Here is a 20,198-nt window from a genome sequence, read left to right as displayed (position 1 = left end):
GTATTCAACCGACTATATAGTGTGCTAATGCCCTACTAACTGTACGAACCGGCTATGTTTCTAAGGTATTATACACATTAAAGGTTCTAATGTCTTAAAAAAAAATAAGAAAAAAGTCATTACCTTATGGCTACGGCTTCCGAAGTCTCAGTAAGTACACGCATCGATTGAAGTCCCCTGCGATAAGGCACCACCTTTAGCACCCGTCACTTTATTGTTCCAATTCTACACTCTAGATTAGACTATTGTTTTATAGTTCTACGCACTACCGGCAACTTCGGAAATTGTTCGTACGGTATGGCGCGACTCCGTATTTTTCTCCTGTTATCACTATTGAAAAATTTGCACTTTTCCGCAAAGAATTAACCAGTTTACACGTAACCAAAGAATACATATCTCCCAGTGGGAGATATGTATTCTTTGCCGTAACTTAAAAATTGCACCTCCTTCGCTCGTCGATCACACTATCACGCACACTCCAAGAAAAAAATTTTCAAATCATCATTCCTCGAGGGTAGTACAGCACAGACTCCCCGAAAACCAAAAAACGTTAAAATGAAATCCTCGAATCTGTTTCTATCGTCTATTAAAAGTTTCAACACCCAACAGAAAAGAAGTCATTAATCTTTTCACTATCCTCCAAAATGTACCGAAGTGGTCCGCCCTTATCGCGAGTCATAACAAGTTTTTTACCAGCCCCAGACGAAAACATATCAGATTACGCGCAAGGAATTTCGAACACCCGACAATAACATATTGAATTCGTTGGCCATAAAACCATAGACGTTACACAGGGTGTCCACAAACTCTACCGAAAAACGAAGACAGGAGATTCCTCAGATAATTTTACGATCATTTAACCCAATTCGCCTAGTCCGAAAATGCTTCCTAAGGGAGCTAGAGCTCTTTGAAGATGGGGTCTTATGTAATTAGTTTTTCTGAAATACCTCCACAACGCTTCTAGTTAGAAAAACGAAAATTAGTAAGCATATATTTATCTTCCATAGATAAATCGATTCCATCCATTGCGAATTTCTAGTACCGGTCATAGGCGTCCGTTTTGGGTAGGGCAACGGTTATTTTATCGCATAACTTTTATGTCTTTAAATTTTAAGCATTTTTGACTCTGCTTATTAAATTTTGGGTTCTAGTTAAAATTCTATAGTAGGTACTAAAAGATACTCTTGCTTCAAGTCGGTAGGATACACCGTTTTCTAGAAAAACCCATTTGAAATTTTTCGTCTCTTGAATTTGAAAAAAAAAATTGAAAAATCTTTAAAAAAACGGTGTATTTTACCAACTTAACGCAAGATGATGAGTAACTTTTAGTACTAGAATACACCATAATTTAATAAACTAGTGTCAAAAATGCTTAAAAATTAAAGACAAAAAAGTTATGAGATAAAAATAACCGTTGAAATACACCCAAAACCGGCGCATATGACCGGTACTAGAAATTCGCAATTAATGAAATCGATTCATCTTTGCAAAATAATTAAACGTAAAGTTTTCGTTTTTCTAGGCGGAGATAACAAAAACTTCCGGAGGTATTTGAGAAAAACTAAGTACCAGACGCCATCTTCAAATAGCTATAGTTCCCTTAGGAACTATTTTCGGATTAGGTGAATTGGGTTAAATTGTCTTAAAATTATCTGAGGAATCTCCTGCCTTCGTTTGTCGGTAGAGTTTCTGGACACCCTGTATATATGAATGAATAGAAAAATGCAGTAGAGTCCCGAAAATTAGATTTAGGTTACCATCGATTAAAAAGTATAATTTGCAGATGATATTGCATTGATAGCAAGTTCAGAGAAATCTTTACAAAGCAACCTAAATTTATGGACGAGAGAACTTGCAGACAAAGGAATGAAAATAAATTTAGCAAAGACCAAAACTTTACCTATATCCAAGACACCGAGAGAAATCCATATAAACCTAGAGGAAAATTTAGTAGAACAAGTGGAGGATTTTGAATTAAGAATTATAATAGATGAAAAAGGAAAAATGCAAAAAGAGCTGAACAACAGAATTGCTAACACTTCATGACTATATCACTCCTTGAATATAGGTTTCATTAGCAAGAAGACAAAAGTGACAGTATATAAGATAATATACCTCCCTACTCTGCTATATGGAAGTGAAACATGGACGCTAACTGAATGGGAGAAGAGCAAGGTACAATCTTCCGAAATAACGTATTTACGAAGAGTAGAAGGAGTTACGCTAATACGCAAGGTAAAAAATGAAACGATAAGAAACAACCTAGATGTTGAGAGTGCCAACAAAGCAATAGAAAGATCACAAGTAAGATGGTTTGGTCATTTAAATAGGTTAGATCCACATAGGCAAGTCAAGGTAGTTTGGGAAGCCGAGGGAATTGGTACAAGGAGAAGATGAAGACTGTGTCAACAATGAAAAGATGCTGCGGGAAAATCACTACAAAGCAGAAACCTCATATATAGGAGGAAGCCAAGGGAAGGACATCCAACAGAAAACTTTGGAAAGAGAGAGAGATAAAGAGAGAGAGAGAGAGAAAGAGAGAGAGGGAGAGAGAGAGAGAGAGAGAGAGAGAGAGAGAGAGAGAGAGAGAGAGAGAGAGAGAGAGAGAGAGAGATGATTAGGAATTAAAAACAGATTTCTCTACACCTCATGGTAGAAGAGAACCGGATTATATATACAGTATGTCCCTGTAAGTTGTATCCATATGGAAAACTTTTTTATTATTAATTTTACGAAAAAAAGTTATTCTTCATAAAAAGCTCTGCATGGTCCAAAACCTAAGATTCAACCATCAGATATCAAATTTTATGAATATTATACGAGGTATGTCAAAAATTTTGAATTTCACTCAAGAGTAAAGTAGCTTTATTTTTCACAATATTGAAAATTGCTATTATAAAAAGTTGTTTGGAATTAAAAACTATATTCTAATATGCAATTACATCCTTCTAACTGAAAAATTTTTTTTTTGAAAAATAATGGATAACTAACATTTTCAGTAATTTTAATTCTAATAACTCTTTTATTATTAATTTTACGAAAAAAGTGATTCGTAATAAAAAATTTTGCATGGTCTAAAATACTCTAAAACCTAAAATACAACCATCTTATGTCAATTTTATACGAGGTGTGTCAAAAAAAATTAATTTAGATCAAAAGTAAAGTACCTTTATAGTTCAAAATATTTTAATAAGAAGGATGTAATTACATACTGAAACATGGTTTTTAATTCTTAATAACTTTTCATAATAACAATTTTCGATATTGTGAAAAATAAAGGTATTTTACTCTTGAGCCAGATCCATATTTTTTGACATACCTTGTATAAAATTGATAAAATTTGACATAAGATGGTTGTATTTTAGGTTTCAGACCATGCAGAACTTTTTATTAAGTATCTCTTTTTTTCATAAAATTAATAATAAAAGATTTATCAGAATTGAAATAACTGAAAATAATATTAGTTATCCATAATTTTTCAAACAAAAAAAATTCAATTAGAAGGATGTAATTGCATAATAGAATATAGTTTTTAATTCCAAACAACTTTTTATAATAGCAATTTTGAATATTGTGAAAAATAAAGCTACTTTACTCTTGAGTGAAATTCAAACTTTTTGACATACCTCGTATAATATTCATAAAATTTTATATCTGATGGTTGAATCTTAGATTTTGGACCATGCAGAGCTTTTTATGAAGAACGACTTTTTTTCGTAAAATTAATAATAAAAAAGTTTTCCATATGGATACAACTTACAGGGACATACTGTATAATATACTGTTTTCTTTGGAAAATAAAGCCACAATTCTAGTTTGAAATTAAATTATTGATGTTTCAACTTCCACGTAGGAAGTTTTTATCGAAATACCTATTTATTTACTTCCAACACAGAAGTCGAAACGTCAATAAATTAATTTCAAGCTAGAATTCTGGCTTTATTTCCCAAAGAAAACAGTAAATTACCTAATTATACCACAAGGAAATAGCTTCAGAAAAATATAAATAATTTAAAAACACCAAAATAGTTTAAAGAATTTATTGCAAAAAGATAACATCCTACACAATAAATAAATTCATAAAATTACAAAGCCTTTTAGGTTTAGTGTAAAATAATAACTTTCAATGTCTTAACGTCCTAAAACAGCTTTCTATTAAAAAGACTAGGTGCCCATTTGGAAGTTTTTGAAGCCCCTTGTTCTCTTTTTGCAGCAGCTTGAGCTTCCATTTCTTCTAAAAGCTGTTTTTGTTTTTCTCTGAAAGCGGCAATCGGATCATCAAAATGACTGTAGTGTTGCAAAACTTCTCTTACATCTTCTACATCATTGTCAGAAATGGTTTTCAGAAACGAGGCTAAGTCAACCAGTGAGGAATCATCATCGTTTCCCGACCACCTTTTAACATGTAATAGATTCTCTGGATTAAATTTCACGTTTTTTGCATTCCAATCTACACAAATAACTTTAGACAAATCTCTGTTAAGATTATTTAAGCTCTTTACGTGATGTCCTCCTGAAAAATGAGTAGCATCTCTTACCAGTCTATAAGCAATTATACTCTTAGGATCTATGGCATCTATTAATGGAAATACAGTCATCCCTTGTTCCGCAGTATATATTATTATTTCATAGGATCCATGCAATGATTCTAAAAAATAGTCTAACATTGGACGTTTTTTAAACCTCCATCCAGTGCTGTAAGTCCAGTCAGGATGTACAAGCACATCTGTTAATTCTAACACTAATGTATATTTTGGTTGCAAATAAGGATACTCTAATGGATCTGGTAGTAATTTTTCTCTTGATGGTTCTTTAATCAGTTTTCTATAGTAATCTAACTCTCTATAGGTTCTAATGATGTATTGTAGAACAACAGGCTTATCAGCAAGATCATCTTTAATGGGATCACCATGAGAATCCTTTTCAGGACTTCCTAGAGTAAATATAACATAAGTTCCTATACATGTGAAAGAGATTCCAAGAAATGCAAGGGTGAGTTTCATTGTTCTCCATGAATTTTCCCTCTGTTTCTTTCGCTCTTCTTCTTCAGCTGCTTCTTGTGCCTTATCATTATTTTCTTTCAATAAACTTCCCAAAGGAAATGTGGGTTTTGTATCTTCTATTTTCGACGTGGATTTGGTACTTTGACAGTAGAACACACATTGATTACAGCTGTATATGTTAATCTTGAATAAAGCACAACCAGATTTATTGTGATTAGCTAGTAAATCAGAATGATTTCTAGCAATATTGCTGAATAATTGGATTGATTTTCTTGTGAGCCTCATCATTTTTGTAACAATGCTTTTTTTGTTCAGATAGTTTTACTGAAATTACGGCTTAGTTTTTCATTTTCCACAATATCACAAACACAAAATTACAGTCTTATTATTGGTTTGCCTTTTTAAATTAGGGCAATATGTTACTAATGCAAACTCAGTCTACGCGTATGTAACAGGTCTCTAGAGTAAAAATCCACCTTCTTTACATTTTTGAACAATGTTTAGATTTAGGAACTTAAAATTATCACTAAAACTGCGAAATTGCCGAATAAAATATGAAATTGAAGTATGCCGTAATGTAGGTTATGTATACTTTCTTCTTCTGCATTTCTATTTCTTCTTTCTGCGCGTTTGACCTTAATCTCTTCTTATCCATGAATGGTTAACGACGCTGTGGTTCTGTAGCTACTTTCTAATATAAATTTGATTTTATTCCCAAATATATAAAAAAAAATTGATAATTATTAAAATATTTGATTGAAAGTATGTGATATTGACGATAGAAAGAGATATTCCGATGTCTAATTCTAGTGTAAATGCAAATAATTGGTTATAACCTCAATATTTGCATATTTATTTATCTTTTAGCTTTAGCAGAACAAATTTGAGTTTGAGTAATCCCTTTCCCTTTTATTTGCATTAATTAAGGAATGTTTAAATTGCCAACCTGTCATAAACTTGTGACAGTAACTAAATCTTTTCGTAATTTAAGTAAAATGTCTTCAATAAATAAATGTAAAGTTGCGGTTTGCCAATTTACAGCTTGTAATGATAAATCCAAAAATTTGGTTACAGTGAAGCGCTTAGTTGACGAGGCAGTAACAAATAATGCAAAAGTTGTATTCTTACCCGAGGGCTGTGATTATATTGCAAACAATAAGGACGAATCTAGGAGCCTAGCAGAAAGTTTGGACGGCGAACTGGTAGATGAATATAAGAAAATTGCAAACAAAAATAAAATTTGGCTCTCAGTTGGCGGTTTTCATGAAAAAATTGATAACAATACTATGTACAACACTCACTTGTTAATAGATGATACTGGGAACATATCGTCTTTGTACAGAAAAACACATTTGTTTGATGTGAGTATTCCAGAAAAAAATATATTATTGCAAGAATCTGATTATTGTACAGCTGGTTCAGCAATTATACCACCAGTTGAGACTCCTGCAGGTCTTATAGGATTATCAATATGTTATGATTTACGATTCCCTGAAATTAGTACACTCCAAACAAAATTCGGGGCCAATATTTTGACGTACCCTTCAGCATTTACAGCAACAACAGGTTAGTAATATAGGTAAGTATACTTATATTTCTATATAGTTTCTACTATATTTTATATACAATGTTTCGTTAAAATATGTCACTTACGGCATTTTACATTTTCACTGTCTCACCTCCACCAGGAGAGTAAAATCTCTGAGATTTTTGTCTCATGCGAAATTTATTTCAGATATGTTTCCACAGAATGAGATATTTCTCTGAAACACGAGTTTATGTAACTCAAGAGTTTACTCTCACATGAGACAACATGTCTCTGACCACACTGTTTCTGCAGTATCACAAATAATGGGTAACTTAAAAGATGCAAACAAAAATTGGATTACCATATTTAATTAGTTATTACGTTCAATGCTATTCATAATTATATTAGTAACATTGCTGATACATATTTTTGAAATTTTTGGCTATGCATTAGTGTTAGTATGTCTTATTATAAGAGTTAAATACAAAACAAAATAAGTATGCACCTTACCACAAGTGCTATCACTCCTATGATACACACACTACAAGTGCTAGCATACAACTAAACATTATATTCCATAGGGTATATGATGCACTGGTGCGTCATGTGTCCCTCTACAAGAAACAACTTGATGCAACGGTGTGTCATAAGCACTGAATGTGTTAAAGTTATTAGTAAACTACCATTTATTGGTAAATAATACAGGATTGATTAGAAGAGGTTCACATATTTGGGATCAGTCATGGAAAGGAACAGGAGTGTAAAAAGGATATGCCGACGAGAGTAATAAAAGACCAACATGCATTTAACACGTTATAAAATTTGGCGAACAAACAAAATATCGGAAACAACAAAAATTAAAATTTTTAATAGTTGCATCAAAAGTATAGATACTAAATACAAAACTATGGGAACGAACAAAGCAATCTAACATATCGTCTACAATCAAGGAAAAAAAGTTGAAATGAATTGGCCATACTTTGAGAAAAGATCAAAGTAACATAGCGCGACAGGCACATTACCAACCAGAGGGGAAAGGAAGAGAAACCAGACAACAGCTGAAAAAGAACTACAACAAGAGAATATGAAAAATTGGACTAAGATGGAGCGAAGTCAAAAATAGAGCAAGCAATAGAAGAGAATGGAAGGAACTAGTACAAAGTTTATCCAGGGAATAAATAAGTAAGAAGATGCACTGACACAAACAACTGGAACAGAAGGATCCAGAATGTTATAAAAACTTTGTTCGAATGTTTGCAGCTGATTTTCAATATTTGGTGAATAAAATAAAGCAATCCAATTTGCAGTTCCACAAATTGGAATAGGATTCATACATTTCTATTAACTGCCTTATCATGGTTCTTATCCAGTTAACATTATACACTTTTCTTTTAACACCCCCTTGATCACTTGGTTCACTAATTTTTTATATTTTTATCCCATGACTCAATATTCAACAAAATTCGCAATTTATCATGTTTACATGTTAAAATTTGTTCCTGAAATTTAAGTCTAATGACACATTCTTCTACGAAATTATACGTATACCATGTACTTCAGGTCTATAATTAAAGTAAGTATTTCTTGATTTTTTAATTTCATGAGACAAAAATCTCATGGGATAATCAATCTGACTGTGGTGTGGGGGCCTCTAAAAATCTACCCGATCTTAAGACAAACCCCCGAGATTCGAAATGAAATAAAAGCCTTTGTACTTTTATCTTCTACAGGGTGATGAATTTCTGTGACAAAGTCCAATATATCTGTTATTATACAATATATGAAAAAAAGTTATTAATAAAAGTTATAGACACCTTTAATGTACATATTTTATAATTAGTGAGAAATATACAGGGTCCTCCATAATACCGTGCCAAAATAAAGTTAGGTTTTTTTAAATGGAACACCCTGTATTTTATTCTAAATCTGGTTTCTCTATATTTTTCTGATTCTAGAGATATAACACTTGTCTAAGGTTATACTGAGTGTTTCAAAGTTACGAGCACTTTTATTAAAAAATCATACTGATTTGATCGCCCTGTATGTTTCTAACGATGTAATATAAACTTATTTTTTTAATGCTTTTGACTGTCAATATTAAAGTTGTTTTGCAACAATGTACAATTTTTTAATAACTACACAAATTGTATACAGTAGGGGTGAAGGGTCAAAATGTAAATACAAGATTTTCTTCATAATTTTAAATGGAACACCCAGTATTTTATATTATTATCGAAAAGTTCTATCACTATACTTAAATATCTTTTAAATATTCCCTATACCTAAAGTTATTAGTTTTCGAGATATTTTAGTTTTATTGTTGATAACAACATGTATTACTTAGTTATTAATATCAATACTTTAATTTATTAAAATTTGTTAAAAAAACTAAATTAAATAAAAAAAATGTTCAACATACTTCTTATGTTATAAAAGGTGTTCAAAATGACCTCCCATAACGTCTACACAAGCCTGGAGACGAGTTTCGAAAGACCTACTGATGTTTGTAAGCATTTGTTGTGTGACACTTTGAAAGGCGTTTTGAATCCTAATTTTCATATCGTCAACTATTGTTGGAGGTGTCCTATACACTACGTCTTTAATATTACCCCAAAAAAAGAAGTCAACTTAGATCCATAACTTATATCTTGCTCTCTTGTAATATTTTGAATACTTGTATGAGGATTTTCTGTAACAGGTAGTAAAACATTTAATTCATTTTCATCCGTAATAATGATTTTTGTTTTTTCCTTTGCTTCATAAACAGAACCAGTACGAATAAATCTGTCTAATGAGTTGTCAAATGCTCTCTTATTTGGTTGTTGACGCTATGAACACCGTTCCTTATAAATTCTTGTGGCACCTAATGAGTTTTTGAAACACTCTCCTAAAATCCATATCAGGTCTGTAATTTCTTCACGACTAAAATTCATTGTTAGGTAACAATTATAACAATATGGCAAACAATTATAATCAATAACAAAAATAAAAACGTACAGATAATTAAAATCTTAAATCTGACAGTTCTTATGTCAATTATTTCAAAGCCACCTTAAACAAGAACTTGCAGCAATTTATAGTTCCCATTTCTTAATTTCATTTTGTTAGTAGTTAAAATTAATATCATTTTGTTAGTATATATAAAATTGTCGTTATTGTATAGAATTTACCATAAACTTGGAGAAAAAATGAAAGGCAGTCTAATTTTAATTATCATTAACAAACTCATTGGAGGTTTCTAATATTAAGGGTAATTAATTTACTGTAATAAGCGTATCTATGAGTTATCAACAATAAAACTAAAATATCTCGAAAACTAATAACTTTAGGTATAGGGAATATTTAAAAGATATGCAAGTATAATGAAAGAACTTTTCGATGGTAATATAAAATACAGGGTGTTCCATTTAAAAATATGAAGAAAATCTTTTATTTGCATTTTGACTTACCTTGTATACAATTTGTGTAGTGATAAAAAATTGTACTTGATACAAAACTACTTTAATATTGACAGTCAACAGCAGTAAAAAAATAAGTTTATATTATGCTGTTAGAATCATACAGGGCGATCAAATCAGTATGATTTTTTGATAAAAGTGCTCATAACTTTGAAACACTCAGTATAACCCTAGACAAGTGTTATATCTTTTTAATCAGAAAAATACAGAGAAACCATATTTTGAATAAAATACAGGGTGTTCTATTTAAAAAAACATAACTTTGGTTTGGCACCGTGTTATGGAGTACCCTGTATACTTCTCACTAATTTTAAAATGTGTACATTAAAGGTGTCTATAACTTTTATTAACAATTTTTTTTTATATATTTTATAATAACAGATATATTGGACTTTGTCACAGAAGTTGATCACCCTGTATAATTAGCTTTTATAAATTAAAATAGTTAACAGCTTGCAAAATTATTAAATGACGAAAAATTAACCATATATCTCTAAAATGGATAGTTCTAACACACCGCGTATAATTAAAATGTTAGTAAATACCATAATCCGGAATGTCAAACGTGCATTACAGTATTTCTTGTCGAACTTATTATTACCACTACACGGTATCTTAAAAAGGTTCCCTATTTACCGGCGGTGCAAAAAACCACGCACATCTAACCGATATCAGTGATATTCTTCTGAATACTAAAATCTTTTACGACGCTCTGATTCTGAAATTCTCGTTACGCATTTGAAGGGTAAATTCTTCCCATCATATAAGCGATTCTGCTGATTCAATGAAACAATATATGTATCTGACGTAATTATTATCAAAACAGAACGTATATATCTGAGTAGCAGAATATGTCCATTCAGCGTTTTTGAAACTCCTAATGTAATAACTAATGGTTTTGTATACAGGGTGCACACAAAACAAGCAACACTTAATATGATATTTAAAATGGCTCGAACATGTGGATTCACACTTTAAGAATATAATTTAGCTCATAATTCTCCCTATATTTGTGTTCAAGCATAGTAAAGTTTGAAGTCTGGTTTTATTGCATATTGTTGTCTCTTTTGGTAGGTATACTTAAGGGGGTAGGCTCAAAATCTTGGTCCAATGCTATTTAAATGCATTAATTTTTTTTCGAATCCTGAGAAAACTAATAAATATTTTTGTAAAATTTAAACACAGAATGAAAGATTACATTATTACCGAGAGCCGAAAGTTCCTTAGAATAACCAAAAAGTTTCTTTTGAATGAAATATTTGAAATTAAAAATCTCACTAAACTGTCTCTTTTTTTTTCACCCCTGTAATTTAGTAGATAAAATAAACATTATAGTTGGAAATTTTCCAACCTTCTGGACCTCGGTAATAATGTCATCTTTCATTGTGCGTTTAAATTTTTCAAAAATACTTATTAGTTTTCTCAAGATTAAAAAAAAATGAATTATTTAAATATGTAGCATTGGACCAAGATTTTGCGCCTACCCCCTAAGGTTTTCTATTGTTCAAATTTTGTTGATTTCTCTTTTAATATCAGAGTTTTGCATGAAGCTTTGAGTTTTATTAGTATTCCATTCATTTAATTTGTTACTACGTAGAGTCTCGGTTATTTGACTTTGCTTTTGAGGAACCGAATAACTTTCAATCACAGCAAATCAAATTCGTACTGGGTGACTTCAACTGTCACAGTGTCGCGTGGGGTTACAACGAAACAGATTCCAATGGCGAAGAACTAGAAAAATGGGCTGAAAGCATGAACCTAAAACTTATTCACGATCCAAAGCAGCCTGCGTCGTTCAACAGCGAAAGATGGCGCAGAGGTTACAACCCAGACAATATAGTTGTCAGCGACAGAATTGGAGACCAGGTGACAAAAATCGTTGGAAGCGCCCTCCCAAAGACACAGCACATACCAATAATTTGTCTTTCCAACGCGGCAATCAGATACGAAATTGTTCCTTTCAAGAGAAGGTTCAACTTTACTAAAGCAAAATGGGAAAAATTCTCTGAAACATTGGATCAAGAAGTTTCCCAGCTAGAACCTTGCCCTGATTCATACGATAAATTTGTAGAAATCGTAAAGCAAGTATCACGGAAATTTATCCCTAGAGGTTGTCGAACTGAGTACATAGCGGGGCTCAATGAAGAATCTAAATCCCTACTTAAAAGATACGAACAGCTATATGAAGAAGACCCTTTCTCGGAAGCGACAATACAGGCTGGGGAGGAAATGTTACATGCGATATCCGCCAACAGAACGGAAAGGTGGTGCAAGCTGGTCACGAGTCTGGACATGAAACAAAACAGCAGACGTGCCTGGAAGCTGATTCGGAATCTTGGCAACGATCCCGCTGCTCCGGCAGTCAACATGACAGAAGTCACACCCGATCAGATAGCCCATCATCTTCTAATGAACGGTAAGACGACATCAAGAAAGAACAAGGTGAGAGCTCAACGGAATATCGACGAAGAAAGAGATGTTCTAGGTACCTCTTTTTGTCTAGAGGAGATGGGAGGCGCGATCCATCAAATGAAAGATAATAAAACGGCTGGCCTGGACGACATACGAACAGAGCAAATAAAGAACTTTGGACTAAAAACCGTAGAGTGGCTCGTAAAAATGATGAATTGCTGCATCCGTACATTACAAATCCCCAAAATCTGGAGAAAAGCTAGAGTGGTAGCCCTCTTAAAACCAGGGAAGGATCCGGCGGATACAAAGAGTTTTAGACCTGTATCTCTCTTGTGCCACCTTTTCAAGGCCTTTGAAAGAATGATACTGAACCGGATCGCAGAATATGTGGAGACTGAAATTATTCCAGAACAAGCAGGATTCAGGCCCGGAAAGTGCTGCTGCAGTCAAATTCTTAATCTCACCCAACATATTGAAGATGGTTTTGAACGGAAGGAAATAACAGGAGTAGCGTTCATAGACCTAACTGCCGCCTATGATACAGTTAACCATCAACGGCTACTCGCAAAACTCTACGAAACTACAAAGGACTTCCGACTAACAAGGTTAGTGAAATGTCTCCTCCAGAATAGACGCTTCTACGTAACGCTCCAGTCCAAGAACAGTCGGTGGAGGGACCAAAAAAATGGGCTACCACAGGGAAGTGTCCTCGCGCCGTTTCTATACAACATATACACCAACGACCAACCCATACACCAACAAACAAGGCAATTTATTTACGCTGATGATACAGCGGTGGCAGCTCAGGGAAGAACCTTCAATGAAGTCGAAGTGAAACTGACAGATGCCCTGGGAGACTTAGCTCTATACTATGATAAAAACTATCTGAAACCCAATCCCACAAAAACCCAGGTATGTGCTTTCCACCTGAGAAACAAGCATGCCCGAAGGTCGCTGGAGGTGGAATGGCGTGGTCAGATGCTGGAACACAACAAGACGCCAAAATACCTTGGCGTCCGTCTGGATAGAACTCTGTCTTACCGATACCACTGTCAAGATGTCAAGAAGAAAGTAAGTGCCAGAAATAATATCATCCGCAAGCTAACTAATACAAAATGGGGAGCACAACCACACACTCTCCGCACTTTTGCCTTGGCATTATGTTTTTCGGCCGCGGAGTTTGGAGCACCAGTATGGGCAAACTCTGCTCACGCAAAGAACGTCGACGTGGCTCTAAATGAAACGGTCCGTATAATATCGGGTTGCCTGAAACCGACACCTATCGAAGAGGTATACCCCATTGCTGGAATTGCTCCACCACCAATCAGGAGGAAGGTCACGTCAGAGGTAGAACGGAAAAAGCAGGAGACGGACCGAAGACACCCCTTATATGACCACCAAACTGAGCCAAGCAGACTAAGATCTCGGAAAAGCTTCCTGAAAACATCAAGATCCATCCCCGAAGCGCCAGAGATGCGCCGAATACACCTATGGCAAGCGTCAACTACCGCGACACATTTTCCTCCCTCGGAGGAAATGGCTGCTGGACACAATTTACCGTATCCGACTTGGAAAGCGCTAAACAGACTAAGAACCGGCGTTTCACGTTGTGCTAGTAACCTGAAAAAATGGGGATACCAGGAGGACGATACCTGCGACTGTGGCGCGGTTCAGACCAGCCGGCATCTACTATCATGCACAGAGATGAGAGAGACCTGCACAGAACAAGACTTAATTATAGCAAATGACAGGGCCATCTATGTGGCCAACCATTGGAAATACAGAATTTAAAGTTGTTGGTGTTCCGGACACGGAAAGTAAGTAAGTCTCGGTTATCCGCCATAAACGGGCCGACGGAAGGGCGGATAAGCAAAAATGGCGGATAATAGGGAGCGTTAAATGAAACACAAGTATAGGCCTTGATGACTTCCAGTCTCCGATAGGAGTGGCACAAGAAGAAGAAGAAGAGAATCAGTTTAATTTTGACTGACATTGGACATTGTAGATAGAATGATTTAGGATGAACGAAAAATACTAGCGATTTTCATCTGCCTTGCCGATGTATCTCGTTTTGTTGCTGCCAATACTCGCCATCTTGTAGCATCATAATCATAATATCGATAGCTCTGGCTTCTTGTTGCTCGGCGTATTTTATCTCATCTTAAAAATTTTTACTCATTCTTTAATATTTTCAAAGTTACATAAATTTGAAAAAATTTTTTTGCTTAAATGGTGCGGCGGATAAAACGGAACGGCGGATAACCGAGACTCTACTGTATTTTACTTTCCTATCCTGACTATTTTTTAGAAATTTGTATTATGTTGCATCATTTTGCAGGTCCTGCTCATTGGGAAATTCTATTACGAGCTAGAGCAGTTGAAAATCAATGCTATGTTATTGCTGCAGCTCAATATGGAAAACATAATTCAAAAAGAACCTCTTATGGACATTCAATGATAGTGGATCCTTGGGGTGTTGTTGTAGCAGAATGCCCAAAATATAATGAAAATAATCCAACAAATGAGAGTATTGCTGTAGCTGAAATAAATACAGAGTATATTAAAAAAATCAGACAAGAAATGCCTGTACAGAAACATCGTAGGACTGATATTTATAATCTTAATTTGCTGCCAAATAACAACAAAAATGACGAAAGAAACTCATACAGTTTTGCAGATAAAATTATACCCGCTTCTACAGTTTTCTACAAATCCAATTATTGTTATGCGTTTACAAATATTAGATGCGTTGTACCAGGTCATGTGCTTGTGGCAACTTTAAGGTGTGCTCCAAGGTTGTTAGACTTAACTCAAGAAGAAATTGCTGATTTATTCCAAACAGTGATTAAAGTGCAGAGGGCAATGGAAACAGAACATGATGCAGGATCGACAACAATTTGCGTTCAAGATGGTAAATTGGCCGGACAAACTGTTCCACATGTTCATGTACATATTTTACCAAGAAAGCTGAACGATTTTAAACAGAATGACGATATCTATTGGGAGTTAGCAAAACATGATTCAGAAGAAAATGTTCAACCGATCAGATCGATGGAGGAAATGTCTGAAGAAGCGAGGAAATTAAGAACACATTTCAATATCTAAATCTGTTGAAAACCATTTTTTTGTTGACTTGTATCAACTGAAAAATATGATGCTATGAAATATATATTTGTTATTAATTTTGTTATTTCTTCTAGATTACCTTTCCTTTTGTAATCACTCCTAGTTATACCACCAGTTTCTTTAGAAACGCCAGATGGTAGCAGTGGCAAATATTTATTTATCTATTGATAATAAATAAGAGAGACCCACTGTCAAAATTATACAAGAATGCAGAAAGATACAATGATATGTAAAATTACAGATAAAAATAAATTATATATGAATTCAAAATAGTTATTTTCCTAACCAGTGCAGAAAGTCCTACTTTTCCGCACGCGACTGCAGTTTGCCGAACGACGCAAAGCGGGAGTTCGGCAAGCAGTCGAGTGCGGAAAAGAGACTTTCTTCAAGAGTTAGGAACAAAATTGTTTTCTATGAGTCTTTAAAAAATGACCAAATCTTAATTAATTTAATTAGTATGATTATTTTTTGATGGTTTTAACTTCCAATCGTATAGTAAGATATTTGATCACGTGTTTAATTCTGTCCAATCAGATTAAAATTATACTGAGAATTATTTACTGTAGAAAATTACCGATAGAATTTTTTTAAGTAGATTGTTTCTGTTTAATGGCAACCAGTTTCCTAGTTTTGACAACTGTCACATTTAAGAAAATATCTATAATATACGTATTAAAAAATAATCTTACGAATATCACACGACAGTAAGAATAAATAAGAAAATAATGCTTCATTTTTACTCAAATTTGTTGTCATTGCGCAATAGCCACTCGAGCCCTGCGGGCTCTCGTGTCTATTGCCAGACAACAAATTTTCGAAACTCTGTCGCATTATTTTCAATTTATTCTCACTCTCTTGTGATATTATACCCGAAAATACATACACAAATTAATTCTTTGACAGTTGTCAAAACCAAACTTTCAATATAATTAGTTAGCATGACGACGATCTTGGTTTCCACGACGATGATTCAAAACGACTGTTATTGTCTACTGATTTGACTTTCGAATATGTCAAAATAATTTTATTTCATCGAATTGTCGCGTAAATTTCATTAAAACAGGAACACAATAAGATACATTCGAAATAAAATAGTAAATAATATATATTAGTTTATTGCATGTATTATAATTATTTTAAGGCCATATTAAAATATCTACACGAGTGCGGAAAAGTAAAACGCGTGCGGAAAAGTGAAACTTTCTAAACTAAAACGCGTGCGCGAAAGTAGACATTTTTGCACGCTCTTAGAAAAAATAAGTACTTAGGTTGATACTTATTTATACAAAGTACCATTTTGCATTTTAGTATTTCAGCGCTTAAAATAGTACCTATTTTATATCTCATAAGGTAACTGATTAGTATGCATGAGAAGTCTGACCTTCCCTTTATTCAAACTATATGTACCTAGTTCAGCGATGAGAAATGTGGAAAAGTGAATTTTGATGCGTCAAACAGGAATGAATATGAAAAAGTAAAATTTTAGGAACAATAGCCAGGTTGACTGCCATTCCAAAAAAGGTTCAAGAACAAAGACTTCAATGGTTTGGTCACATAGAAGTGAGAATTATGTGAGACAAACAATAGAGCTGTTAGCTGAATAGGTGTATCAGCTAAAAAAAAATGTTTTTATTTCTTAAAAAAAATCATTATTTTTAGTGATAAATGTTCATTGCAAAATATATTTTCATAAGTACAAACATAATCAATGAAAAAAATGTTTTGAACAATATTTTGACTCGATCTAAAGAATAACATATTTGTGACAGATGAAGTATGAAAAGACATGTTGTATAATCTAATAAATTGTTTTTTTTACTTTGAAATACTTTTGCAACTTATTTTCAATATCACAACCTCTACATTCATGTACCAGGTTATTAAGAAAACTATGTAACATAAAGTTATGTATTTATTAGAAAAAAAAGTTATAAACCTATCCTTGAAATGGAAATTCTCACAGTATTACATAATATATGAACATAACACACGAAATATTGTAAGAACAGCCACCATCAGCGAAATATTAAAAACTAAATGTAGTTATTACATATCTTCTGTATCTGATTCTGAATCTGCTTCCATTGCTTGTTTGGCAGCTTTTTCTGCATCAGCAAACACTGATTCAGGCACTTTGGTATGTAAACCATTCGTATCTTTGCATACCCATGAAAGTTCCAGTTCAAAATTCTTATCCTTCAGCTCATCATGGACCAAATAAATGCTGCAATATACAATACAACCATTAATTATTTTAATATAAGTGATAAACTGCATTTTTTTAAAATTAGATTTAATGATTAGGTATGTATTAACAGAACCACAGACATTCAGATTCAATAAGCGACTTTTTGTAAATACAATGAAGTAGACTTTACTCAGAAACAAGACATTGGAGTGAACACACACACACTACACATTACTACCATGAGCTAGTGGTAGTAATTACAAGGCTAAAGGTTCCAAACAAAGGCAAGAAAATGAAAAAAAAGGTATACAGTAACCGCCACTCTACTAGACACACAGCAAAATTGAGGTAATACAGTTCTGGACTCTTCACTTGTTCCACTGTTTACTTTTATGTCTAGTGATGACTAGAACGTCAAAAAATGTATAGAAACCAATATAAACATACAAAACTGGCAAATTATAGAACAGCTGTATTTAGTTTATATTTGTCATTGTATAAAGTTGTAAAAATTATAAAATATTGTAATATTTTTGGTGTTTGAATAAAGTTTTTTTAAAGCAGAGTAACAATCATATTAATTAATGTATTTTTTGTATGGAAAAACAAGCATTTTGAATAGTTTCTACCACGCCTAGAAAATAGTGTGTCTACTAGCATGGCAGTCGGATTTAAGCTTAAACTATTTTGTTTCGACCATAAACATATATTATTTACATCATCTTGCAAGAGATCTCTATCTGATGTATCATGTAAATATACAACGAAATAACTTAAGATCATCAGCAAATAGTAGAAAGTGTGAGTTTTTGATAGCCTTACCAATATCATTAATGAACAAGTTAAAGAACAAGGGACCACAATGAGACCCTTGTGGGACACCAGAACGACAATGGAATTCATTTGAAATAGAATTACTGTTAATACGAACTTGTGTACATCCCATCAAAAAACTTTTAATCCAATTAACAATGAGTTCACCAAAGCCAGATGCAGGATTAAGGTCTGAAGTCTGAGCAGGCCAGTCCATTTTTGGAAATCCAACATTTTTAAGATACTGTGTTATAGTTTCTGTCATGTGTGGTTTCGCATTATCTTGCAATAGCAGAAAACTATTGCCAATAAGCTCAGCATATGGCATCGCATGATTTTGTAGGATATCTGTTATGTAAAGCTCATCGACTGTAACAAGGCTGGTTGTGTTGTAGTGTGACTACGGCACCACCATCCATATTACAGTCAGTGAGCTATATCCATGTGTTGTTAATGAGCCTGTCTGAATTAAGGTGAGATCCATGTATGGCCCAAAACATTACTGAGCCACCACCAAAAGCAACCTGGTGTGACTTAGTGCAGGCAGCAAACTTCCCCAGCCCTTCCATACAACTTATTTCAGCCGTATTTTCCATAAATTTATATTCTACTTCAATTGTCTATTGTCCAATTGTCAGTGTGCAAACAAACAAATTCAAGTCTGTGTCTGAGTAGCAACCTGATTCTCGAAGCGTGAACATGTATCGTCATTCAAAGCGCTAGAGAACTTCCTTATCGTAAAACTACCTAATTAACTAGTAATAATCTTATCAGCATAAAAAAATTGTTAAAGTGAAAAGTAACAAAAACTAAGTGATTAGTGAAACAAACAAAAGAAATATGTTCCCTTCGGGGAACTTATTAGGATTTGATAATAATATGATGATACAAATGAATACTATACAGGATGTCCCAACAATAAATAACCAAAACCAGTCAAACTAAACAGCAGTAAAACCGCAAGTACCATTTTTGTATTTTAATCAAACACCATCTAACCAGATAACAAATCAAATGTCATGCCTAAACCAAATACCTGTTCCAACCCAAATAGCTATGCCAAACCAAGTACAATTTCCTAATCAATCAACTGCACAAAATATTCAAAACACTCAAAACCCTATTCAGTCACAACACACAACATTATCCACAAACCCTCAATGCTCACTCTCATCATCAAAAACACCAATAACTACACAGATAGCGATAGCGACATAGAACTTAACGAGACAGAAAACCAAAATAACCATCCTTGGCAAGAAGTTGCCAAGAAGAGAAAAAGGATGAAAAGACAAACAACTTCAGAAATGTCCAACCAAATCCAAACACAAAACAGATTTGATTCCCTCTCAAAAGAAAATCTAGATGAACAAACTAACAAATACACAAAACACAAATATCACCAAAAAAGATCCCTCACCGCCACCAATCTATAGTTATTGAGTTACTGATTATAGTGCTATGATAGCAAACCTTTCAACTGCAACTGCGGCAGAAACCTATTACACCAAAACCATTTCAAATAATACAGTAAAAATTAACCCTACAAACTCAGACACCTACAGGACACTCATACAGCACCTTAGAAAAGAAAACATTGTACACTTCGCGTCAAAAAAAAACTGGTACGACTCTTATTACCGAAAATCGTGTTTTTCAAGTTGTGTAAG

At 33.6% G+C, this 20,198-nt stretch overlaps 3 protein-coding genes across 4 annotated transcripts in view; 1 reads left to right on the top strand and 2 right to left on the bottom strand.

The window, feature by feature from the left end:
- LOC114342278 (nitrilase and fragile histidine triad fusion protein NitFhit) overlaps positions 1-15,583 on the top strand; it is a 368,011-nt gene extending 352,428 nt beyond the window's left edge. The window contains exons 2-3 of one of the 2 annotated variants that reach the window (XM_050654319.1): positions 6,078-6,569; positions 14,740-15,583. In XM_050654319.1, the coding sequence (XP_050510276.1) occupies positions 6,078-6,569; positions 14,740-15,506 (1,259 nt within the window). In that variant the 3' untranslated portion in view covers positions 15,507-15,583. Of the gene's footprint in view, positions 1-5,681; positions 6,570-14,739 lie in introns of those variants that run through there. The other variant, XM_028293072.2, reaches the window with a different exon arrangement.
- LOC114342279 (mitochondrial import inner membrane translocase subunit TIM50-C) lies at positions 4,027-5,601 on the bottom strand. The gene has a single exon (XM_028293073.2). The coding sequence runs from the start codon at positions 5,289-5,291 to the stop codon at positions 4,140-4,142; it is 1,152 nt and encodes a 383-aa protein (XP_028148874.1). The 5' UTR covers positions 5,292-5,601; the 3' UTR covers positions 4,027-4,139.
- Positions 15,584-17,426: 1,843 nt separating the features above from the next.
- Positions 17,427-20,198, bottom strand: part of LOC114342276 (proteasome subunit alpha type-3) — a 30,242-nt gene continuing 27,470 nt past the window's right edge. The window contains exon 5 of the mRNA XM_028293068.2: positions 17,427-17,751. Coding sequence (XP_028148869.1) covers positions 17,574-17,751 — 178 coding nt within the window. The 3' untranslated portion in view covers positions 17,427-17,573. The remainder of the gene's footprint in view (positions 17,752-20,198) is intronic.

This window comes from Diabrotica virgifera, chromosome 6 (assembly GCF_917563875.1).
Source record: "Diabrotica virgifera virgifera chromosome 6, PGI_DIABVI_V3a".
NCBI classification, from domain to species: domain Eukaryota; kingdom Metazoa; phylum Arthropoda; class Insecta; order Coleoptera; family Chrysomelidae; genus Diabrotica; species Diabrotica virgifera.
Note: the sequence above shows the minus strand (reverse complement) of the source record. Positions and strands in the feature narration are given on the sequence as shown.